Source organism: Oreochromis niloticus, linkage group LG4 (assembly GCF_001858045.2).
Source record: "Oreochromis niloticus isolate F11D_XX linkage group LG4, O_niloticus_UMD_NMBU, whole genome shotgun sequence".
In the NCBI taxonomy this organism is placed as follows: domain Eukaryota; kingdom Metazoa; phylum Chordata; class Actinopteri; order Cichliformes; family Cichlidae; genus Oreochromis; species Oreochromis niloticus.
This window is the reverse complement of record NC_031969.2, coordinates 29,416,145-29,442,060: the sequence shown is the minus strand read 5'-3', so window position 1 is coordinate 29,442,060 and position 25,916 is coordinate 29,416,145. Positions and strand designations below refer to the sequence as shown.

Genomic DNA, 25,916 nt, shown 5'->3' with positions numbered 1-25,916 from the left:
AATGATGATCTGCACCAAAGCTTAGTAAAAGACAAATAATGACCTTTTTATTTAGCTATAGAGCTACTTTAGCAAACTACAGAATAAAAATACAAACCAGGAAATGGGCATTAGTCTACTGTAATGTCTTTTTATTCACACTCACACTTGTCCAGATTGCTTCTCCTCATCTGCTGATTTTGATGGTGATTCAGATGCAGATATAGCATTTTAATCAAATTTTCTGACTTTGGAAATCAGATTCACCGGTAAATAATGACGTGTCACTACCTCTATTAGGAAATCCCCCATCCTGAGACCGGCTCTCCAGGCCACACCTCCCTCATCCACTGACTCCAAGTACTGCAGGGCAGGGAAGGCCGGGGTGGGAGTAAACTCTTCAATAGGAGTCTGAGCTGAAGATGGTGTGAAAATATGAGATTGCATTAGCACTGCGTGTAAGGTACTGTATTTTCAGTACGATTGTGAGCATGCTCACGTCTTACCTTTTGCACCTCTTAGGACAAAGCCAAAACCCTCGCTATCTTTTTTCTGCAGAAGCACTGTCTTCTCCTTGATTATATAGTCACTACCAGAGAGGAGACGGAGGAGAGACAGAGTACGATGGTTAGACACGTGCTGTACATCGCTGCTCATTCACGATGTTGGTTGGAAAAGCACATCACATCAACCTTTTTCCAGCTATACCACTCAAGTCCAGTCTTCATGATTCCAACGTCCCCCCTGTGGTTACATCACCTGAAACTCCTATCAGCTGTGTATGGGTGTGAAACTGGTGCTGTATATGAGGTTATACTTTAGCTTTGTTTTTTATATTATTAATATCTGCTCATAAATTTTTTTCCAAATGAAATGATATCATAGCATCCCTATTTATGTTTTTAAAGTCTGACATCCAGAAAAGTCCACCTCCAAGACTTTGGAGTTTGTCATTCATTATATTTCTAGGGTAGATATAAAAGGGGCTTAAAATTATAGCAGATCTAATATAAAGCCTAATGTGACTGGCATATTAGATACTCTGAAATATGTTGCTGCTGAAAACATTACAGAGGGATCAAAGGTAAAAGATTATTACTGAAATATTGTAGTTCCAGTCTAAAACTAGTTAATCTCAGCCAAACTTTAACCACCATTAAATTGCAATCTATCTAGTACAAGTACAGTGATGACTTAAAATTGTTTTTTTGTATTTCACTTTCCTGTATGTTTTTTGACAGCGAGCATGGAGCCAGTTTTTACCAGAACCTCAGTCTGAGATGCTATATACAGTTCTATGGTGCCGCTTGTTGCCTCAGCAACAGCTAGAACTGGACGCAGGGAAACTTGGGTAGGTCCACACCAGAGCCAAGCTATGTAATGGTAAACTATTAGTCACTGACAGCAGAGAACAGGCACTGCATGCTCACAGGTGCGGCTCATATAGTATAGTATATTTTCTGTTCTGTGCTGTGGCACAAATGGAGTGTAAGCAGCCTGAGGTGTGATATAAGTGCATTTACTGAAGTTCAAGTATAACGGCATTTCCTTTTAAACTTACTCTTTACAGTTATGGTTACAGAAACTCTCTCAACACCATGTATGTCCAAAGACAACACACAGAAAACAAAGTTATAGCTTAAGCTAACTAATAACTCCAAGACCAGCTTACACACTGGATAGGCTAACATACAGAAACATACAAAACAAAGAGCAACTCAGAAGCACCAATGAGCCCAACACTAAGAGAAAGGCCACCCAGAAAGATCCCAGCAGGTTCGAACCCAGAGCCTCCTGGTGTGAGGTAACTGGGCATCACCATGCCGACAAGTACATAAAAGGACTTTTATTCACAGTCATTGCATTTCAGTGTTTGTCTTTATATTTACTTTGTGATGACAAAGACACGATGATTTATCAGCCAGCAGTGCTGAACACACAATACTCTAAAACTTTAATATATAATCACAGAGGACATCACAGAGTACTTTTTTTCCCTTCCGACACTTCCTGGTTATTAAAACCTTGGCTGTTTTCTTTGTAACAGTTTATGTAGACAATATAATCACTTCTTACATCACTGAACACAGTGGTTCACAACATGAAGGGCAAGCAAATTTAGATACTACATATTTGTGCATTATATTTTCATAACCAGAGGCTTTTGTTGTCCTCTTAGCACAGAGGTCAGACATATGAGACAATCTAAGGTCCACCACCACCTCAGAGGCATGCTGAGCTTGTTGTTATGAATGAAAAGGCTATACAAGCAACCGTCAGTCACCAAGTGAGTCAGAGAGGTATATACGTAAAACACGTTTCAGCTGTAACATACTGTAACCACTTGCTGATAATCCCATCGTGCACCAAAATAGTCCCAACCCACTCCATCTGTTCATCCCGCTCTCTTTTTCTCTTCACTGGCTTTTTCCTTATTTTACATTTTTCCATCCTGACGGCCTTCCATAAAGCTCTCAATATTGGCTTCTTGCCCTTGTTCTCCAAACTTCTAATCATACAGTAACTTTTTTTTCTAATCACATTTCCCCCTCTTGATCTTTTTCTCTCAGTCTATTGAGTGCATGGTACTCTACAAGCTGTGAGAGCCTCTCTATCTGTGCCAAGGCTGTGTCTCTTTGTTATTCTCATCCGTTTCTGTCCATTTCTGCTACCCAGCCCAGATCTCAAATGAAGGACCAAGTTAATGACTTTGCACGCAATACGGCAATAGGCATAATTACACAAAAATTAAGGTAGGAATGAGCAGTAGCAAAAATCGCATTCATCCATAGAATTGCACAGCGTAGCACATTTTCTATAAAATATGACCTGTCAGAATTGTTAAATGCACACAGACATCAGACAGACGCTGGGTTAACCTGCTCTGTCTCGACATACAACATAAGCAACAAGTCACTGACTTATGTGCAGGTAACGACAGAAAGCCTAACCGCAAACAAAAAAACATCTTTCTTTTTTTAAGCTTATTTCTTTACTGAAAAGGTTTATAGTCAAAAGATGGTTTTTATTTCATCTGCAGTCATTTATATTAAGTGGCATGGCTGTAATCTTTAAAAGCAGCAGCTGCAGTGAGACCAGAGAACAGAAGAGAAGAGGCACTGACGACAACAGATGTGATTACAGCAATGGTAAGGAGAAGCAGTGGTGAGGGTGGGTTGCAAAGTGGCTTGCAGATGTTAAAGCAGCTTAAATATGGCATCTTTACAAATGGCCAAAAAATAGATGACTGATCACAAAGTTTTCATAGATTTGTTCAAGTTTTAGAAGAGAGGTAACACTACAGAAAAAGACCCTTCAAGAAGTGTTACATCTATGACATACTCCTATGAATAAGCTCTGAAAGTTCAGGCTTTTTTTGTTACTGAAAACAAATGATGCATTATAAGCGCCCAAACCCAGAGCTATTAATCAATCAGTATTTGGGAAAATAAAAGAATAAAATTAAATAAATAAAAATAAAAAATGCAGAGAAATGTGGAATGTTGTATCAAAAGTTTAAGAACCAAACAGTTTAAATTAAAGTTTAAATTTTTCATTAAAAGTTAGTCAGTGGAAGATGAGTGTGATCAAAAATCTCACTTAGTTTATCGACTGTGTGTGTGTGTGTGTGTGTGTGTGTGTGTGTGTGTGTGTGTGTGTGTGTGTGTGTGTGTGTGTATGAGGCTGCTTCCAATCCAGACAGCTCCTAACTCCGACTCTAGGCTGTCTTCAAGGATGACATCAACTTCACATTCAGTGTATTCCAGTCCAAATTTTTTTGGACCTCATGCATCACACAGCAATAAAAAGGCCTGCCCATTTCAAAAGCTCCTGCAAATGCAGTTGAGCAGAAAGGCAGCCTAATTTTACTCATCTTTGGAATCTTTCGCCATGCGCTGGTCAGCTAGTCAACAAACTGCTCAAGCAATCATCTTTGGCGCACAAAAGTGAGGGAATGTTGTATGATTTAGTCTTTTTAGCAGTGTTACTATTGAGGTAATTACCAATCAGATGTACACAAGGAATTTGGTTCAGTGTCCCAGTGACAGAAGCCAGCCATGAACACTTGTTGTTAGCAGTCTGGTCATGTTAGAGAATTACAGAACAACAGAAAAATCTTAACATTATTTCTAAGTTGTGTGTGCTTGTCAAACTTGTGAGCGGATTTAATTAAACGTATCCCTGATTAAATCTCCAATTTTCTTTTTTTTTAGTTTTTGGAGATTGTTTTCTTCTCAAGTTGACACCTGAACACAACACAGGTTTCAGACTGTGAGCTTCTGCTGTCTCATTTAATGAGGAGGAAGAGGTTCGGGCGCTCAGATACACCTCTTTGCACTGCATTGCTCAGAGGATCCAGCCACTGACCCGGGACACAGTGTTGTCATCAGAAAGCGATTGAGCTGGACAATGCAGCACAGTGTAGAGTGTGTCTCATGCTGCATAGGTAGGAAGCCAAGGCATTAAACAGGTTTGGCCAAGCAGGCTTCCATAGAGGTGTCAGAGAGAAGCTGGAACTTGTAATGCATGCTGCATCCTTAAAACTCCCTCACCATGCGCTGTTTCCTTTCTGTCGGCAGTCCCCCCTTTTTTATCTCTCTCACACACGGACACATGTACGCACACTCTGGTAAACATACAGAAACACGCCACACAGCAAACAGGACACAAGAACATATACAATCAACCAGCCAATATCGGGGGGGGCAGGGGGGTAATTTGCTTGCCATTTACCTTTTCTTTTTTTTTTTTTTTCTTAGATGGACAGCAGCAAACATGCCATCCATCTATCCAGAACGCGCACACACATACAAACACACAGACATTGGCATGCATGCACGCAAACAAACACGCTATCAATCTGCACGTCAGTAAAAGCAGCAAGCGTCACTTCTCCCGGTGCAGCATTGCAAGAGAACAGTTGAAAGAACAGAGAGCGATTCAAAGCAGAGAGAAAGAAGATGACACACACATGTTCATACAGCGAAACACAGAACGACTGCACTGCTCATACACCGGGCTGTGCAGCAGCAGCACTCGTCCGTCTTCACACACATGCATCACACACACTCACACTCAGGCACGCTGAATCACAAACATCTGTCTGCAGGCATGCTTTGTAACATCTGTCAGTCTATCTAATCGATCCTGCCCTGCCATCCATGATGTCCACATGCATGCATCCCTCCCTCTGCCCCTCCATCTCCTCCCCCCCGGCAACTGGAGGAAGAGGGGGGGAAAGAGAGGCAGGAAGCAAAGGGTAGGGGGGGTATAAAAAGCCATGGCAGGTACCTGTAAATGAACCAGACGCTCCTATTCACAGGGCCGAGCGATGGCCAGGAAGAAGAGAGGGAGAGGGAGAGGGAGAGATCCTCCTCGCCGCATGCCCCCATCGCCATTTCCTCCCCTCCCTCTCCTCCTCCTCCTTCTCCTGCTCCTTCTCCTTCTCGTCTTCCAGCGAGACAGTAGAGAGCGCGAGCCGCGAGAGAGGAGGAGGAGGAGAGGAGGAGGAAGAGGAGGAGAGAGAAATGGAAGAAGGGAAAGGGAGAGGGAGAGGGCCGAGCGCTCCCAGCCCCTTCATACTTAAGACAGAGAGAGAGGAGGAATGGGAGAGAGAGTGAGGGATGGAGATGGTTCGCTGTGACTGCGACACAGAGCGAGAGAGAGAGAGAGGGAGAGAGGGAGAGAAAAGAGAAGGAGGGGGAGAGGAAGGAGAATAAGGTGGCTTAAAAAGAGAAAGGGAGAGAGAGAGAGAAAACTGAGGGCATTTAGGAAGAGAGCGAGAAAGAGAGGTGATTGGGTTTCTTCGCAGGGGGGGCTTCATGCACACACAAACACACACATACAGTCCAGGCATGGCAGCATTCATGCAGTTAACCCACACACAGCCCCCAAAACCACGTACACACTCTTCCCCTTCACACACTTCCCCTCACTCCTCCACTTCCTATAGTTTATATGTATAGTATTCACTCTGCCTATTTATCACTGTCATGATTTCCCATTCATAAAAATGGATGTGACTCTGATAAGTCTGCTATCGAGGGAATGATAGAGGCCTCTCACATTACTGAAAAAGGTATTACTATTGTTAGACACAATATGAAAAGATAAGGCAAATTTCATTATCTAACATTACACAGTTTTTAAAAAATGTAAAGAATCCACTTGGCTTGTGTGTGTAATAAAAATAAATCTGACTCTGTACAGTTTGTCCTGGAGCCTCTCCTGCTGTCCTCCTGCTGTTATTGACCCCGCGTGCCTTTAAATCACACTTAACTAACCTCACCCACCCCCTGTTTTTTTTTCTTCTTCTATTCTTTGCTGCCTCTAACATGCACACACACCTCACATAAACCATGCACACACTCAAACATGCTTCCCCCCCACCCTCTCCTCACATTTGCTGTAAACAAAGCATGAATGAGAGGGTCTTGCAAACGGGGGTGGGTGGGCATCGATGCAGACAGGAAGCGGAGAGAGGACAGAGAAACAGCTGGTGGATGAGTGGCGGAAGGAGGAAGAGGAAGAGGAGGAGGGGGAGAGAAAGAGAGAGGAGAGGTACAGATTCTCCCAAATAGGCACTCACATCATCTCTTAGTCAGAGGCTCCGTCCACGTATGTCGTAGTTGTTATGTCGTCTTACCCTCCCTCCCTCCCTCCTTCCTTCTCTCCCTTCTCTCTCTCTCTCTATCTACGTTTGCTCAATCCCTTTCTCTCTCATCCTCTTGCCTCCCTCCTGCATCCAAGGACGATCACAGCTCTTGTCCTCTCTTTTCTCGCATGCCTGCCCATTTGTTTCTCTCCGTGCATGTCAGGCCATACCACTGTGAATTTGCGTGTATAATATGTGTGTCCATGCATGTGTGATGAGAGGGAGAGAGAGAGAGAGGAAGAGAGGGGGAGAGGTGGGGCAGGAAGCAAATGTTGACAGAAGGTCCACATGATCATGTGTTTATGTTTTTCAGCCTGTCAGTCTGTCCTCTGTTATCCTTGTGTGTGTGTGTGTGTGTGTGTGTGTGTGTGTGTGTGTGTGTGTGTGTGTGTGTGTGTGTGTGCGTGCAGTTTATCTACAGCAAAGCATGTTCTTAACAAGACATGACAAACCACCACAAGAGCGTTTAACGGGATGTTCTGCAGCTCCGCTCCAAACTCTGTGCGCCGCTCGTCCTTATTTGACCCGCTGTTGGCCCAAAAGACGAGTCTCATGTGGGCTGGCAGAGGAGCAGCCGCATGTACAGATTGTGTGCAGTTGCTCAGTGCATCTGTGATAATGACACTGAGAGCTAATGATCTGCCAGTTTAGCTTTCATCTCATTCACTGAGAGCCCAAGTGCAGGGGCTTTTAAAGATTTTAAAGTCAGTTTAAAGTTAAGCATGTAGCAAAGGCAGCGTAAATACAGTAGCAGAGGTAATAAAAAATGCTTTAAAACAATACACAAGTTGCTACATGCACTTGGGTTCCTGTGCAGATTCAGATATATGCAGTGTCTTCTCATGTTAAGGAAATCCTTTTGAAACAATGGGGAGGCTGAGTGAGCTCAACTCACTCTTCTTGCTTGTCTTTCCGTGCAGCCTGAGAGAGGCTGAGTTTGGGTCCAGATGGATCCCTGGATCTGGATTATATTGAGAACATCAATATGATGTCTCCCAGTTGTTCTTATTTCAGTATGATATGTAAAATGTTCAGTTTCTCCCCTTCAAGAAACATTTAATCAAACAAATCGATGAATCTAAACTGACCTCTGGTACAAATTTTCATTACATCCAGGTATCTTAACAATCCTGCTAAACAGACAAATAAACAAGTGCCCAAACTAATCATATACCTGACTTCATGATGTGCAAAAACCTTTTAATCACTTTGAGAAAACATAAACACATTCACCAATGTGGCAGCACTTAAAAAAAGTCAACAACAAATGAACAAATTTACACAGGCGTTTTCAGCAGACACCGACAACAAATCGAGTAATTATTTTAAAAATTAATGCGGCTAGTTTATGGTAATATCTAAAAAATATTAAAATTAAAAGAATTTACTTTTTCCTTCTTTCAAATTTTGCCTGTTGTTGGTACATGTTGCTGAATTTCATCGCCACGTCACACTCTCTGGTTGCGACATCGCTGCTAGTCTCTTCCTGTGTGCACGCTTCTTTAATTAATTGGATGCAGCTCATTACAGAGCAGCAATGACACTGCTGAAAATATGTGTGCTGTGATGATAATGGTAGCAATCAAATATTCACAAATTTGGATATTGAAGATCTTTATACCAAGGTCCGAAAAGAAAAGAAAACAAAAGAGGAACAAAAGACTCAATAAATACATGTGGAATTATTTAGAGGAAATTAGGAATATATATATCAAAAGTTGAGTGGCGTGGGAGATGTACATATTTCTTATTCGTCACCGAGATTTTTTGATCTTGATCACATAAATTAATGCGTTTAAACACCACTTTGCCTTTACTCATTATTATTATTTTTGATCTCAGTCTTCTTACTCAGTCTTCTCTCCCTTCTGTCACCCCCAACCAGTCACAACAGACAGTTGCCCCTTCCTGATCCTGGCTCTGCTGGAGGTTTCCTGTTAAAAGTGTGTTTTTTCTTCCCACTGTCGCCAAGTGCTTGCTCATAGAGGGCCCTTTCATTGTTAGTGTAGGGTCTTAAAATATAAACCAGCAACTGTTTTTGTGATTTGGCACTTTATAAATAAAACTAAATTGAACTTGAACTTTTTACTATAACTATCATACCTTAAAACTGAGGCAAAGCATTATGCCTTGCTGACTGGTTCAATTCAATTCAGTTAAATTTTATTTATATAGCACCAAATCACAACAACAGTCACCTCAAGGTGCTTCATATTGTAAAGTAGACCCAATAATAATGCATACAGAGAAAAACCCAACAATCAAATGATTGTTGGCGACAGTGGGAAGGAAAAACTCCCTTTTAACAGGAAGAAAACCTCCGGCAGAACCAGGCTCTGGGAGGGGCGGATATTTGTCACAACCGGTTGGGGTGAGAGAAGGAAGACAGGATAGAACACATGCTGTGGAAGAGAGACAGAGATTAATGACAGGTATGATCCAGTGCAGAGAGGTCTGTTAACACATAGTGAGTGAAAAAGGTGACTGAAAAGGAAAAACTCAGTGCATCATGGGAATCCCCCAGCAGCCTATGCCTATTGCAGCATAACTAACGGAGAATTCAGGTTCACCTGGTCCAGCCCTAACTATATGCTTTACCAAAAAGGAAAGTTTTAAGCCTAATCTTAAAAATAGAGATAGTGTCTGTTTCCCGAATCCAAACTGGAAGGTTTAGGATGGCACATTTTGCTACAGTGGCACAGTTTATCTCATTCTGTACAAGTCAGGCTATGACGAATATCCAGGTTTCAACAGGAGAATTGACGGACGTAAGGATGGAGTTACAAAGATGTGTCTAAGAGATGAGCCAGTATGTTGAAAATGAATATCATTCAAATTTGCAAAACTAGCCTCAGACATTCCAGTCCGCAAAACAAATCCTGTATTAGAGACAGTAAAGTTTTTGAAAACTTTACAAAGAGAGAATTTACTTCAAAGTCAGTACAAATAATTCAAGCTGTTGTTTGTTTCTTTTGGTCAGAGTGGGGCAAAAATAGGAACTCGTCCATTTAAAATTACTTCTCTTGCGCACAACTTCTTCGACTTTCTATTGCCAACCCGAGCTATACAAGAGCCAAAATGTCCATTTTTTAAAGATAAAGAATTTATCAGTGAAATTTCTTTGGAAGAGAAAAATTAAACTATTCGACCAATCAGCCAGTTAACTGTCAATAAATTCCAGCTGATGTTGGCTAAAAAGTAAATGTCATCATCATAAACAAGATGCTGTCTCGCTTTGGTCATTCCAGTCAGGACGAGGGAACTTAAAGTAAGCTTTAGGGTAAACTTCTTCCTCCTCAGACCTCCTGTTGCTTCCACAAAAACACAGTTCATGTCTCTTGCCACCTATTTGTAAACACGAAATTCCTGTCTAACTTTGTCCGAGCACTTCTTCCCCCTCGATAACCCTCCGCTCCCATTTGAGTGCCCTTCACTGTCTGACCTCCAGATGGAGACACCACAGGGAGGAGAGGGTGATAGAAAGAAAATTAAAAAGTACAGGGGGTTAGCAATGCAGTGATAAATAGAAAGCGAGGGAGGGATGCAGAGATGGTCAGGAGACATGGCCAAATATAGAGGGATAAAAGGAGGAATAGGTGCGATATTACATGTAGTGATAAAGGCTGTGAAAGTGGGCCCATGTGAGGGCGGCTCTGAGTCAGCCATGCCTGCCTGCCTGGCCAAACCAGCATCTCTGCTACAACGCGCCTTTAATTATCCATGATGTGTGTGTGCTATAGAGTGTGTACAAACATATGTGTTTGAGTTTGCACTGCTGAGTGTGTCGCTTCCATGAAATGTCACTGTTGATGAAAAGCCTGTTAATAATAAATGATAGCGTGCGTATGAGAGAGAAGCACGGTCAGAGCAAATGTAGGCCTTTTGGTTAAAGTTGAGGAATCAAGACGATTAATGATGAGTGAGAAAATGATAGAAGAGGCATGGCTTCACATAAATAACAAATAATCTAACTGATAATAGCTTTATTTATACATCTTTGTTGAGTACGAGTTCTGGACACTTGTGCGTTTGCCTCAAACCAATTCACCGGGTTGCTGTGACACACAGTGAATGATGAATTAATGGGAAGAAGTCAGTTTCAGACTTGTGCTTTTACAGACCAGAATATTAAACTAGTGGGAGCCTCGAAGGGTACAAAAAAAACTGCAGTTCCTCTAATGGCCACTTGAGGGCGGCTCAAAAAGGGAGTCCCCATAGACTTCCTTGTTAAAAAGCTAAACTTTACAGCAGCAGTCCCCAACCCCAGTACCAGTCCGTGAGTCGTTTGGTACCGGGCTGCGAGAGTTGAGGATCGGGTGTGAAATGTATGGTTTTCAGGGTTTTTATCGTTTTTTATCGTTATTTTTTATCGTTTTTATCATTAACTCGGTTTCCCTGCGTCTTTTCTGTGTGTTATGAATAAATCTTTTTTTGGTACCCGTACTGGTTTTATTTTGTTGTATTTATCCGCGACACCCTAAAGGCCAGTCCATGAAAATATTGTCGGACATAAACCAGTCCGTGGCGCAAAAAAGGTTGGGGGCCACTACTTTACAGTATGAATAATAATGTTTACGGGGGGTGGTTTTAGGCTTAAAGTTAGTGTGCTGAACCAGGAAGCTATAGCTAATAGAAAGACCTCACCTCCACCAATATGAGTCACTGAACTGGATCTTTCAACTTTCTATTTTAGGACTGGTTTGCTGTGTGCCACAGCTTATCAAAGATATTTATCTCCAGTTTTGGTAAGTGAAATTCTATTTTTTTTATATTAGTCTGTTACTTAGTTACTCACTGATTAGCACCCATATACTGGGGCCTGCTCAACAAGCCTCCTGGCATTCTCTAGTTTAAATATCATCACTTCTGGGTCCAAAAAGCAACATAGAAGCATGCAAAAGGCTAAAGTTTGGGGATTAAAAAATGGTCACAAACCAGTTACTGATTTATGTCTGTATTTTATATCCAGTCTACAAGTATGCATGGGGCAGGGTGAGGTAACTGACGGAAATATCCACAGTTTCAACTCAACTCAGGCGAGTTGTTTCATCGGTTGCATGCATCTTTTATATACAGTCTATGGTCTTTTTAGAAAAACTGAGCGACCGCTTTGGGACCACATAGCGTACATATGTATATATCTATGAGTAGAAAGAAGTGGCTCCTAACCCTGTCACTTGAAAAGATAAAGTTTTGTTAAAAATCTGTGAAGGTGCCCTTTAAGAATGAACACTGGGTAAAAGCGGATGCTGATTAAGTCACAGTGGGTGGATGACTTGCTCTATTAACGCAGAAAAGTGCAATAATCTTCTGTCAAAAGTTAAAGATCTCAGCTGTTGTTCTGGGATTATTTCTGTCCGGTCCCACAGAACAGTAATACATATGCATTACTTCAGCTTGCGTGGTCATCGGGGGCAGTAATGATCATCTGGTGATTTCATAACTCCGGTCAACACAAAGAAATTTCAGATGTATTAGTCACCGAAGTGCACTAAAAGCACCAACAAGTTCAGCCCACCCTGAAATCTGCAACCTAGCAAAGCAGCTCTGCAGCTTGGAGCCAAAAAGCAGACATCAAAAAGACGAAGCTTACTCTAAAATCCTGATATGACACAAATTTACCTCTCAGCACAGGTTAAATTCAGCAAAACCTGCTAGTCAAAACACAACTGGTACACCTCTGCCTGGAGGATAACTTCAGCAGCAGGCAGATCAGCTTCTAGACTGGAGGCAGCGAACCGTCACACATCGTCATCCTGCTGCATGAATCACTCACAACACATCACATCATCAAAGTATCACTGGAACTTATGAATCATCTGGGTAGATGGATACAGTATGTTACGATACAAACAAATCCCCTGCCAACATGTGCTGTATGTCTAAACAGTGAAGCAGCAGCGTCATAATGAAAAGGCTGTCAGCTCTCAGTGCCCCCTGGGAGGACTGACGAGACACATCATGCTCTTTAGCAAAGTACATAACCCCTCATTTCCTGAGCTGAGCTGCTCAGAGGCCAGTGGTAGAAAACAGCGGTAGTCATGTTTAAACCTTTATTTATCCACAATGGGACACTTTCTTGCATCATTCTGGTCACACTTAACAAGCAGCTGGAGCATCTAAACGCCTCTTTTGTCAATCCAAGTGCCCCAAAGTGTTTTTGTGTTCAACTCAAATGCCCCTCTGTTAGGTGGGGTACCACTGTGATGTGACCTCACCGTAAATGAACCCTTTCTCTTGTCCTGTGAGTGGCTAGGAGGCGTTTGTCTGTGCCCCTGCTGCTTAATGAATCTGTGCACACCACTGTGTCTTTTGATGAAACTGGCAGCTGCTCAGTTCAGATTTCAGTAACAGCTAGATGCATGGCAGCTCTTACCTGGGAGCGTCAAAGCTGTCGTAGGATCCCACAGTGTAATGGCGGAACAGCCTTTTGGCACGCTCTCCGCGGCTCTCTGTGGAACATGAAATCACACAGACATCAGAATAGTTTGACCTATATTAAATACATTTGCAGTTTCATTACATAACTGCTAATACTGTAATAATATGGAGCCATCTCTCTGGATTTTTGTCCCCAAGTCACCTGTAAGCTAAAATGAATATGCATATTAATCATGAAATAATTAGCTGATTAACCGACTGGTGTAAAAGCAATTGTATGAATGAATTTAATGAGTAGGTTAAAGAAGTTAAAGGGAACTTATTATGCTTATTTCCATTTAAATTTCACTTCTGTCTGTAACAAGCCATTTTAGCTCCTCCCACTTTCTTCTGATTGGCTGCCCCTTGTTAACAGAAGGTTTAAACACCAGGTGCTAAGACTGTAATCGCCACAGCAGGCATATTCCCTCCCATTAACCTTACTAGTAAAAACCGTGACCGTTGAATATGAATATGTGAAATAAACATAAACCGAGACCATAACATCGCATTTGCAGGTGACTGATGATAAGAAAATCTAAAGAACTGGGATTTATAATAAATGCTTTGAGTATTGAGATGGGCCCACACGCCCACAGAAATAGGTTACATACAGATTTTTACCGCAGATAGATATATACATACATACACTATGATCGTTATAGTAAGATACAAAGGCAAGAGTCGGAAAACTCAACTCTTAAACTTTGAAGACGCTAATATAGGCATATACCAATACATCATACATACAGTGTGTGACAGGAAAAAAAGTCTGCTTTAATTGTTAACTAGTCATTTGTTTCCTGTCATCTAAAAAACACTCATGTAAGTGTCCTGAAATGACATTTGTAGTTCTGTACAGTAAAACAGTGACAAAAATGTGTGTTAGGGACTTAAACTGACTTTTGACCAGGAGGCTGGGTTTCAAGTTTCATGTGGGAGAGATTTTAAGTTTTGTTTTCACCCACTGTTTGGTTAGGTTTAGGGTTTCACCAGCACAATTTTTAAAAGCTGCTATGCATTCATGCAGCATCAGAATAATCAGTTCATGTAAATGTATGTGTTTTAAGATAAAACAAATACTTGGAAAATATTTCGCTTTTGCTACAAGACTTGTCAAATTTGTTGAGCTCATATAGGCAGAAACAGAAAAGAAAGAGAGTAAAACGTTTGAGTGATCTCTTTACTTGAAGAAATCTTTTTCATTCACACTTTGATAAATCCTGTTAACCAGTTTGTTGTTTGTCTGATCATCATTTCAAGGTCAGAGTCAAATTTTTAAGTCATTTTTTGACATACTTCCCACATACCTGTTTAACTAGAGCACTCAGTCGTATGAATTGTTAATCAATAAATGTTAGCATGCTAAAACATGTTGTTTCTATAGCTAACAGTCCACATGTTCTTTGCTTCACTTCCTGGTCACCTCTTGATAAGATTACTGTAATGTCATTCTCTCTGCTCATGTTTTATACACTTTTGTTATTTTGTGGTGATGATGTGGATATTGTTAATTGTGTCTTGTATAACAATTAAATGTCATTGCCATTAAAATAAATCAGCACAGCATAAGCATGATAAACAAAAGTGAAACTGGGAACCATATCCACTACATATCATACTAACTACTACATGCTGATAGTGTTAGCCACTGTTGCTATTTGTGGTCTCTTAGTTCTTTTTTAATTATATCGAATATTTCCCTAAAAAAGCATGTCTATCACATTGGTGATTATAGTCAAAGAGAAAACTGAGCTGGTCTTGCATATGATGAAAGAAAAAAAATCATTTTATTTACCACTTAAAATAGGATAAGGTGTATAAGAAGAAAGTGTTAAACAAGAACTAAGGCATTGTAAGTGGACTCTCAATCTGCAGATAGTGGTGCTTTGAGCTAAATGTTAGTGTGGTTATTTTAACAATAGCAGGGAGCGAGCATACAAAGGTGATGCAGACAAGAAGGGAACAAACAGACTAAATACACAAACTATAAGGCACAGGCTGAACTCAAAAAGACACTATCGATGTTGGAAAAAAGAAGAAAAGGCGGAAGCAAACTGCCTGAAGAACTAACCTTCAAAATAAAACAGGATGGAAAACACAAACGAAGACCATATGATGCATATGATCATCCATATTTACCAATAATTAAAAAATAGCCCTAAAATTGGAAAATCCCATGCTTATGATGCTAAATGTTCTACAAACCACCCTTGAAGTTCAACACCATAAGTTTTTGATCCAGTAACGGATCACATAACACCAAAGGTTTCAAATACAAATAAGCTGTATACTCAGGGAGGGTAAATGCAAAACTGAAGTGTTTTCTCAGCACATTTTTCCTCCTGTGCGTTTGTGAGTGTGCGCCACAGCTGGTGGTCCTCACCTGATCGGTTGTCTTGGCTTCGAAGCATCACTTCCTCCACACAGTCAGAGGGAAACCATCCCGTGCGACCTCTGACCGTCCCCTCCCAGTAACCGCCCTCGCCAACACTCAGCACTAAAGACGGGGACAGGAAAGAGAAATATGTTAAGAAAAAAATAGGTGACACAACCAACACAAACACAGACAGACACACTGATGAGAAATGAACGCACACAAAAAGACAACAAGTACAGACGGAAAAAAAATAAATGTGGACACACACATGGACATGCAAACCTCCTACATACTCACCAAGACATACATACCTGGCGACACCTTAGACTCACTCACAAACACACACATATTCATACCTGCAGACATTAAATACAAACATATATAGAGACCTTACACTCATGTCAGGACATGACCATCTAACAAACTCATCTGACGACACTGTGGACTGGATTTGGATTTGGCCCACGAGACAGAGAAGCTGCCTTTACAGCAGGGCCCTCATTTATAAAACACTCACGGCTCAAAGCAAAAAACACTTATAAGCAGTTATTTATAAAGCCATACTTTGATGAGGAAATGAGCTCATCTCTGGGCAAAGTCGGAGCATTGCATTCGCCAGCCGCAGTTTTTGTCTTCGCTGCAACACGCTACCGAGCTCTTTGTCAGGCAGTCCTTGAAGGTCTCACGGCAGTTCACGAAATAGTCACGCCCTTAAATCTATCGATTTGTGTTTCTGGACATGAATATGGTGTTGTTCATGAATCTGTCTGTGCATGTTCAAGTATATGCACTTATTATTTTTGACTTTTAACGGTCAAAAAAGTCCACATTTGGAGGATGTAAGGGTTACCGGGGGAGTGAATCATATTGCCCGTCACACCACAGATACAGTTTGAGTCGTCCACCTGACAGATTTTTACACTTCATTTCTTTTATTAAACAATTCAATCATTTAAAATAAACTTAATTATCATTAAACTGACTTGGTTAGGTTTATGTAATAGTTTAGAGCAGCAGTCCCCAACCCCCAGGTCGGTCTGTGAGTCATTTGGTACCAGGCCGCGTGAGTTAAAGTTCGGGTGTGAAGTTTATGGTTTTCAGGGTTTTTATCGTTAACTCAGTTTCCCTGGGTCTTTGTAGTTGTGTGTCTTATTCTGAAAGAAATATTTACATATTACGATAGCAACCAGAGAGCATTAAGGGGCAGAGGGGAGGATGTTACTCTCAGTGTCGTTGGTGCATTTTCAGGAGGGCGCTGGAAATGAAGTTACACAATTACACAGTGAATTCACGTTTCTTATTATATTTACAAAATACCACAGTTTTTGTCTTGGTCATATCATTTTATTTTGTTGTATTTATCAGCAACACCTCAAAGGCCGATCCGTGAAAATATTCTCTGACATTAAACCGGTCCGTGGTGCAAAAAAGGTTGGGGACCGCTGGTTCAGACTGATACTTAAATAAATGTAGCCCCCGCTGTTTTAACATGGATATTTTTTGCATGTCTCTAACACTTTGATCTCAGTTTAAAGTTTGAATGGACTGAAGTAAAATTATCTAGAGTCATTCATTGTCCTTACTGGACGACAGCTGAAAGTTCTCCAGGTATTCAAGTCTGAACAACTCTGGCTTCTTCACTGTCACCAGAGGATGGCTCCTCCTGACCGTAGTGAATGTCTCATTTTTCTCCAAAGGTTTTGGAGTTTCAGTCGTTTTAAAGTCTCTGTTTTCTCAAGATCCATCGGTTGAGAATGCTCACCATCTCCCAGCTATAGTGGATATCAAAGGGCTGATACTGTAGCCACTTTTTTTTGTTTTGTTTGGATTCTGCAAGCCATACAACATAAGCTGGATGCAAATAACAAAAGCTGAAAAGCTGACAGAAGAACGAATATTGAACTTGCTTGTGTTGTTCTGTGCCTTGATGAATGTATTTGTAGACATTTGTTTGGCATGTTATACATATCAATAAAACCTTGATTAGGCAGTAGTATATTAGGTTCCGCTAATACTGTGATGGATGCATCATCTGCCATCCGTCATCAGTTAGCTAAATAATGTTAATGTAAAAGCTGTCACCTCTGATCTTGTTGAAGCCTTACAGTCAGCAGCTTATATATTAGAAGGAACTTTTTGGGGCTATGCCAGGATCCCAGAGACTTCCAGTAAAATGAGCTCATGTAACGTCATGTTACGTTAACTGGTTTCTGGAGTGTTGCTTTGCATGTTTTAAATGTGCTTTTCTTGTGCGCCTATTAAAGATACCTCTCGTGGAGCTTGTGCTTTCTTACAGTCTCTTTGTGTCAAGTACCAGGTGAGAAACAGCATCACTAACTTTGAGTTGACATGGAAGACAAAATGTTTTGACTGTCTGCCACACAAACCTTCACATGATGTGAAAATGGAGTTACACTCACCTTTGACCCTGTCCCCCTTGTTGAAGCTGATTTCTCTCTCCCCCTGTGCAGAATGTGATCGAGTGGCTACAAAAACACGTCCTGGGACGGCGCTGTAGAGGCGTCTTCGCTGGCCCGCAGTCTGAACCGTGGTGGTGGCTGGGACGGGCCTGAGAGGGGAGGATGATTTGAAACTGCAGTTTAAGGTTCAGGAACCTCTGTAGCATTTTATGGCCAGGACTGAGCTGCTGACTGAGCCCTTGGTACATCAAATGAAACTTTCTGGGACTCAAGTGACTTAAATTATTTTGAGAAATTAGCTATTTTGTTTTACAGAAAGAAAGAAAAAGTCACGGTTGAACTGTTTAGTTTATGTGTTTATTTTCATGAATTTCAGGGACCTGCTGTTATAAATGTTCCCTATACATTGTGTGATTTCTATTGAGTTTGACTAAGTTCTTTAACATAAAAATTAAGAATTGGCTGAATTATCAGAATTATTATTGATCTGAATGACTCTTAGTTTCCATTTTCAGACAATACTAACAAATACTAACAATACTACACCAAATTAACCATATTCAACTCCTTTCATGGCTCTTTAAGACCATGACTCACATAATCCACTTAAAAGAGTTTAACATCTCTTTAAGGACCTGTCACCCAGCACAAAAGCCTCAAAAGCACTTCGATTGATCCATCTGAATCTGCAGGAAGTGGAAGCAAAGCTCCTGTTTAACAGCACTTTGTCCTCAGCCTCCTCCACTCACCCCTGTCTCCGACTCTGCCTGCTCCGGTCCTCTTTGTCTCCGATCCTCCCACGGGAAGGAGAGCGTGTCCGTGCCCCTCTGGGACTGCTGGAGCTCCGCAGGGTTCCTGTATGCTTGTAGCCCTGTCGGTCAGAGAAGGAAAGGTGAGAAATCTCAAATATGATCTACTTTAATGACATTTAACATTTTTCTGGGCTATAAACCTAAAGAGGATAACAATAAGAACTGGTGATTAATCTTCTGCTCCAAAGCACATACTATATAAAATGTGAGAAGATAAGGCCCTGCAATTAGCAGTATTCGCCACTAGAGGTTGATAAAGGTCATCCCCTGCATTGTATTGTGCACATGTTCCATCATGTTGGAAATGGGTGTTTTACAGGCAAGCAGTAAGTTTAAAGAACCCATATATAAATCCCCTTCCAATTAGACAACAAGCTCCGCATCCCATGACCAACCCTGCAGAACGGAGCAGAAAAAAATACTAGTTCTGATGGATTAAATTATGTTTGATGCACTTGTGCACTTAGAAATGCTTGCTGTGTGCTTTGTATCATTCATTTCATAAACGCAAGTTGCTAAAATGTTTTAAGCTTTGAGATACGGCTGTTTTATCAGCTGCTGTCTCCATTGTTGGTAAAAAAAAGAAAATAAAATCTAAGCTTTCTAATTAAAACGAGTAGAACATCCAGTAAAAATCTCTCTGAAAAACAAAAAGGTCACGAAATCGACCCATAGGTGTTTCCTGTGTTGATAATTTGAACTCTGACCTCCTCACACAGAGACAAACACAGACACCTGCACAGAGACGATGTTGGTGCCCGGGGCGTTGGGCACTGCCATCCAGTCTGGAAGGTTCATGCTGCTGTCGCTGTTGGCTCTGAGGAAGGGATGAGGAGGTATTGTCAGCGTCCGGGAGCTCTCCCGCCTCTGGGGGGCGTACTTTGGAGACTCCACAAAGGGGACTAGGGGAGACAGGAGAGATTTCTTTCTTCTTTTCATATCATCCTACAAACCGTGATCCATGTTTCTTTACACTCTCCATCCACATGCTACTTCTATGTGTATTTAAATTGTTATTGGCCCTTGGTGCTGAGAGCCTGTGTCTTGTGTTAGCTTAAGAAAAACACCTTGCAGAACAAATCTGAGACCAGACATCAGTTATAGCACTTACCCACATCTGTGTCTCTGTGGTTTTTGATGATTTCTCCCAGCTCAAAATGGCCAGACATAACAGCCACCTGATGAACAAAACACACACACACACACACACACACACACACACACACACATAATTTACTTTTCTTATGCAGTTCCTTATGTTTAAGATAACTCTAATTGGGGTAAGCAATATAGCCTCATGATATTTCAGAAGTATAGGAAAAAAACTATTGAACACTTTATTTATTATTATTTATAAGTCTAAGTAAATGAAGGGCATTCTCCATCCTCTTTCTTCAGTGACATGCTCTCATTGACGACACATTTTCTGACATGAAGTGTGAATGCACTGAAACAAGGTGCCAGCAGGAGCATTATAGTGCAACAGTAGTGACACAGCATTATAATGGTGACAGAGAAACAGTCAAGTGTAAGCACAAAGGATCTTAGGTGGTGAAATATAAAACAACGGCTTAATACCTTAGTTTAATAATTAAACCAGTACCTGCACAATACGTTACTTAATAAAACTGAAAAATATTTTCTTATAGTTTGAAGCATGTATAATGTACTAAAAGGATGATTTTGAACAATGAATCATGCAAAGCTACTTAAGCAGAGCACTAGATTAAACTATACTGGAATTGGAAATTAGCATATTAATTAAAAAATAAAATTAATGGAATGAAAATTGATAAAGTAAAGAAAATTAAAATAAATAATTATTTATAAAACAGAATTCATAGAAAATAATTACATAAAAACTATATCTCTGATGCATAAAATTCAGAATTATATTTTGTTTTTCTTTGGGAGTAATTACATTTCTTAGGTGTCTTTGATGGTTTTATCTTGTGCAAGTTACAAGATTTCACTACTGTAAGTCAAAGGTAAATAGACGGTTTGCTCAAATTATTACTGTTCTGTTGTTTTTACTAGTATAAAATGTTTCTTCCATGTTGTCTTTCATGTTCTTTGTGTGTTCGAGTGTTACAGAAACATGTTTTCTGAATTAGCTTTTTCCCTTTTCTGGAGCTTATATATCCACATTTAGGGGTCACGTGCATTTCCAATGCCTGAGACATCTGTATGCATAGTGCATTAGGCACTGGCACTTTATGCTTTATGCTATGCTAAGTTAATAAGACAATAAACCACACCATGCATAATTACCCAGCCAGACACTAAGCATTTACCTGAAAGGGGGTTTGGCCGCTGTTATTCTTTGTGTCTTTATTTGCTCCCCGGTAGAGCAGAATTCGTGCACAGCTTTCCTGTAACAAACAGCATTGATTAACGTATCTTTAATGCAAGAGCAATACACAGGGCAGGATTCTCCCCTGTGCCATCATTGCCTTTATTTAGTTTGTTGATGAAAACAAAAGCAGGTTGATCTTTCTAAAAAGCACAGTTTTAAGGATCATTGCATCAAATTTCGGTACAGTCGGGGGAAGGCGATACTTGATTTGTACTCTGTGAAATACCTTGTTGTATAAAGCACAGATGTGCAAGGCAGTGTTTCCAGAGGCATTCTGGGAGGAAGAATCCGCCCCGTAGAATAGGAGGTGCTCTAGATGCTGCGAGTTACCATTCTGACAGGCCTGAGAATGAAAACAGTTTGGTAGTAAGACCGAAAGAAGGAGCGAGAGCAAGGCGTCAAAGAGGAAAGATTTATGTGGTTGTTTAATAGAGAGAAAAGAGAGGCGGGGGGCAAGCAAGGGTAAAGAGGAGACGGTGGCCAAAGGTGGCGGTAACACCAAATTTAACTAACACAACCTCCAAACTCAGGGGCAATAAAACACAGACAATACAAATATACACAATAGAGTATGACGGTAACAAAGTCATTGCTAGAAATGAGCATCATTACTCAGACAGACACAATGAGCCACGTGATTTACTTTTTTTTTTTTATTTAAAGTAAGAAAAAAGTCTACATGTTAAAGTACATGTGATGTAAGTCACAGTATTTTGAATAACTGTTTTATTTAATATAATCATATAATGGAATCCATGGACTTAACTGATCTTGAAGTCAAAGCTTTTTAAATCCGTTTTTTCGTCAGATGCCTGAAATATGGACTGTGTCTCACTTATTATACAAATAAATAACCCACTCATTAATCTTGCAGCTATTACGTATCCTAGCATTAAGATCAGTTATTTTATCTTTTGCATTTTTTTATTTATTTGCAATCTTGATTCATTTTAAATTTTTGTTTAATTAATGGTCAAACGACTGGTTCTTATATGGCACTTTTCTGTACATAGCACTGTAACAGATGATCCTGGGCCACCTTTACAGGCTACACAAAAAAATCCAATCATATCATTAACTGTTATATCTCATCATTGTAGAGAAATGAAGCCACAGTTTAGAAGTGCAAGAATATTTGTCTTCGATAGCAAAGTGTACAAAACAGGAGAGACATTTTCTGAAGGTGCGTAAGTAGATTAATGTACTCACCACAAACCAGGACAGCTGAGTCACAGCTGAACACATTTCCATTTGATTTGCTATTTCAAGTAAAATTGTGCTTTAAAGACAGCCTTGTGACCTCATGAGTTACTTCTTTTTAGATCCAAAGAGACATATGAGGAGTATTTCCTAAAGTCTGGTTTGCATCGGCCCTTATGCTAGAAAATCAGTGCCCCATTCAGGCATGCTGCTGCGACTGCTGCAGATTCACTGAGCTATTATTAACCAAATAATTAACATGGGTTAATTTATCAGTGATGTGGTTGTGTGACTTAATTTTACTCATTGTTATAAAAGTAAAAAAAAAAAATGTTGAAAGCCAGGAAAAACTGCCAGGCTGACCTATAGCACGCTATACACTCAAATAAAACATAAAACATGGTTTTAAAAAAAACCCCTCAATGCATTTAATACTGACATGCAAAATTTTGCCCTCATATTATTAAAATTGCTCGAGTTACAGTCTCCTGGAGTACATAGGGCTTACAATGTTTAATCCCTCATTTCTTAAAGCACTTTTACACTTAAACACATTTAAGCTCTATAAACTGCACACTCTACATGAAAGACATCGAAATGGTGCAGTTTTTGATGTCTATCTGTCTCTATAACATATCCCATGATGCTGACGCTCAGTCATGATTAACAAAATGAGATTTAGGGACGATATTGTGGAACTTTCAGTGAATGTAAAACCGATTTGGTTGCAGTTTTTTGTGTTTCGGCCCAGAAAATTTTATGAGGATCTTTCCTCTACTAATGACATTTTGAGGATTCAAAAATACTGACAAATATAGCAAACTAAAAAGTGCAAAGTACCCCCCCCCATTAAATGTACATCAGTTATTATGGAAAAGTAACAGCTGATTCCTAGAGGCAGGCTGACTTAATATGAAATTACCCTGCACCCAAATGCAACAGAACAATCTTCAATCCGTCAGACATGAAATAAAATGTAGCTTCTTTTAGTGGACCTCGTCCAAAAATCTTATTAGGGTTGAATTTATGAGTTGAATCGTACTTAACGCACACACACCAACGGTTTATTTTGGAGTCCCTGTCTGGCAAATAGAGCCGAGGAGACAGATGCTTACGCAGTGAACACACTGAGATGAACAAGCTGATACCTTCATTTTTCCTCGCGGCCTTCCCTGTCCACTTCACAGCTGTTACATGAGGCCACTGAAGCAGGATGGGTAGGATGTGAGGTGAAAGGTGAAGTGTTTCATGGCATGAATGGGTTTTGACGCAGACACACACTGGAACACAGAGTAGACTGGTACATTACAAAAAGTGATGTGGCATACTTCTGCAATATGAACAACAAGAACGTGAGCTCCAAAAGTCCAGACGCATTTTTCTGGCGCTTTCACATCTCAGCTCCCAAATAGATGTAAATCAGGCCACTGACCTCATTAGACTGAAAGTTTGTTTCAAGGATCCTCAAACAGAAAGTTTTACAGTTGATTTGATGTTTTCGCTTTTATTGAACACACAGGAGATTAACTGTATTTATTTTGTCCTGGATTCGCTTGAGGTGACATTTAAAAAAATAAAAGTGTTTACCTGATGTGTTTCATCCCAGCCGTTCTCGTCCCTGATGCCCAGTTTGGCGCGATGGTAAAGCAGTGTTTCGCAGCAGGAGGTGTCGCCCCCTGTCAGCACAGTGTGGTAAAGAGGCGTCAGCCCTCGCCGGTCCTTATAATCTGGGGACGCCCCCAGAGAGAGCAGGACCTGCAGGATAGCACAAAAGAAAAAAAACCTCATGCTGAAGCCTTGTTAAACTCTGAGAGTAATGATGACGATAAATGACTATGATAAATAGCAATGACTTAAAGGGGACATGTTTGAAAAGAAAATCCACTAAAGCCAAAGCTATTTCCACTTGGTTTGCGTCCAGAAGAACATAATTATATTAAAAATGGACAAATATTAATTAACGTCAGTCTTTTAAATGCCAAAAACTAACTTTAGAAAAAGAAAAAAAACCCCTCATTTACCAAATGTTACACACTTGGTCAATAATGGATAAGATAAGAAACACTAGAAAGTCTAACGTACATATGAAAAAATGTTTGGAGACACTATCTGAATCTATAAAAGATTTGAAAGCCAGTCTGAATGATAGATTCTAGTGAACCATGCACCGTCTCTAAGAAGTAAATGATTTGATTTAGATTCCCATGTAAGAGAAGACGTTTGTTATTGTTGTTGTTTTCTGTCTGTGTTTTCCTCCTTTCCTTTTTTGCACCAACAAAGGTGCCTGGTTTCTTCGCAGTCACTTTCAGTGATTTTGGCATCAGAACAGGATAAGCACTGCTCCTGGCTGACGAACGGACATGCCTTTTTAAAATCAGCAACTGCTTCACAGTCCGCCATTTTTATTTAGTCCCCAGAGTAGCTTCTGCCAGCTTTAACTTTAAAATGTCTCAGCCATAGGCGTTGCACACCAAATGTTCAGTTGTTGGCTGCAAGAGTGAGCACGAGAGTCCTTATGCGCTCCCTGTATCTGAGCTACTGAAGACTGAGAACTGAAGTGGAGTACTTTAATTCTTGATTTTCACTGTGCAACAACAACAAAAAAAGAAAATCCTTACCCTTAGCATGTTGTGTGGCTAATGTAGCTAATGTAGCTAATGTAATGATGCTGAACACAAAGACAGAGAGGCCACCAGGAAAGGCAGGCAAGTGCTTGGGGACTGAGGGCAAACTAGAGAATTGTGCCAAGTTTGCAGTGACAGTACGAGAGGCCTGACTTCCTGAATGGTCGTGTGATTCTGTCTAAACCTCATGATATCAGTGAAAGCCTCTCAAAAAAATGAGGAGTCATCATCTTTCTGGGAGTGAAAAAAGAAAGAAGAAAAAAGAAGAAGAGGAGAAATAAACCAAGACAGAGTCAGCACAGCAGTAATTGACTTGTTAGCATTCATATCAGGCTAAAAGAACATATACAGCAGTGTTTACAGTTTACAGAACACTTCATAAATGATCAACTTGGTCTTTGGCATTGACTCCAAAATAAACATGGTTTCCTCCATTTATGGATTAATGTTTTATCTATTTATAGGACTGTTGTTGCTGCTGCTGTCAGATTATTTATGTCATGATATTGATAGAGTCTGGTTGGTTTGGTTTACCTAGATTCCCAACAAACTAGAACCACGACTGTCCACGGCCTCAGCTATTGATTGTAGAAATGCAACCAATTTGAAACCAAAAAACAAAGACTTTAATAAAAGTAACAGCTAGACTAAAACCATATATTGCATACATACAAAACTATTTTTAGTAATCTGTCAAGATGGTCAAATTTATGAACAGAAATAGCATGAGAAGGCATTTGTGCTAGTGTGTATTGAATACATTGTCAAAATAAGATAAGATAAGATAAGATAACCTTTATTAGTCCCACACGTGGGAAATTTGTTTTGTCACAGCAGGAAGTGGACAGTGCAAAAGTTATGAAGGACAATTAGAATAAAAAAAATAAAAAAGAATAAATACAGTACACAACTGTACAGAATAGAATAAAAATAGAATAATATATACAGTAGAATAAATAGAGTAAAATATACAATAGGATAAAAATAGAATACAAATGTTATATACAACAGAGTGAAAAATACAACGGTTGCCAGAAAGATTATTGCACATTGTGTTATTGCACATTTGT

General features: G+C 40.2%; 1 protein-coding gene across 5 annotated transcripts in view; it reads right to left on the bottom strand.

Annotated features, from left to right (window-relative positions):
• The window catches only part of shank1 (SH3 and multiple ankyrin repeat domains 1), a 112,044-nt gene that overhangs the window by 19,251 nt on the left and 66,877 nt on the right, over nucleotides 1-25,916 (bottom strand). For all 5 annotated transcript variants that reach the window (XM_005468988.4, XM_019358400.2, XM_005468989.4 and 2 more), the window contains exons 7-17: nucleotides 23,810-23,977; nucleotides 21,249-21,365; nucleotides 20,961-21,038; nucleotides 19,778-19,844; nucleotides 19,402-19,568; nucleotides 18,604-18,725; nucleotides 17,855-18,003; nucleotides 15,441-15,554; nucleotides 13,011-13,086; nucleotides 486-568; nucleotides 271-395 (exon numbers count right to left, since the gene is read on the bottom strand). In XM_005468988.4, coding sequence (XP_005469045.3) covers nucleotides 271-395; nucleotides 486-568; nucleotides 13,011-13,086; nucleotides 15,441-15,554; nucleotides 17,855-18,003; nucleotides 18,604-18,725; nucleotides 19,402-19,568; nucleotides 19,778-19,844; nucleotides 20,961-21,038; nucleotides 21,249-21,365; nucleotides 23,810-23,977 — 1,266 coding nt within the window. The remainder of the gene's footprint in view (nucleotides 1-270; nucleotides 396-485; nucleotides 569-13,010; nucleotides 13,087-15,440; nucleotides 15,555-17,854; nucleotides 18,004-18,603; nucleotides 18,726-19,401; nucleotides 19,569-19,777; nucleotides 19,845-20,960; nucleotides 21,039-21,248; nucleotides 21,366-23,809; nucleotides 23,978-25,916) is intronic.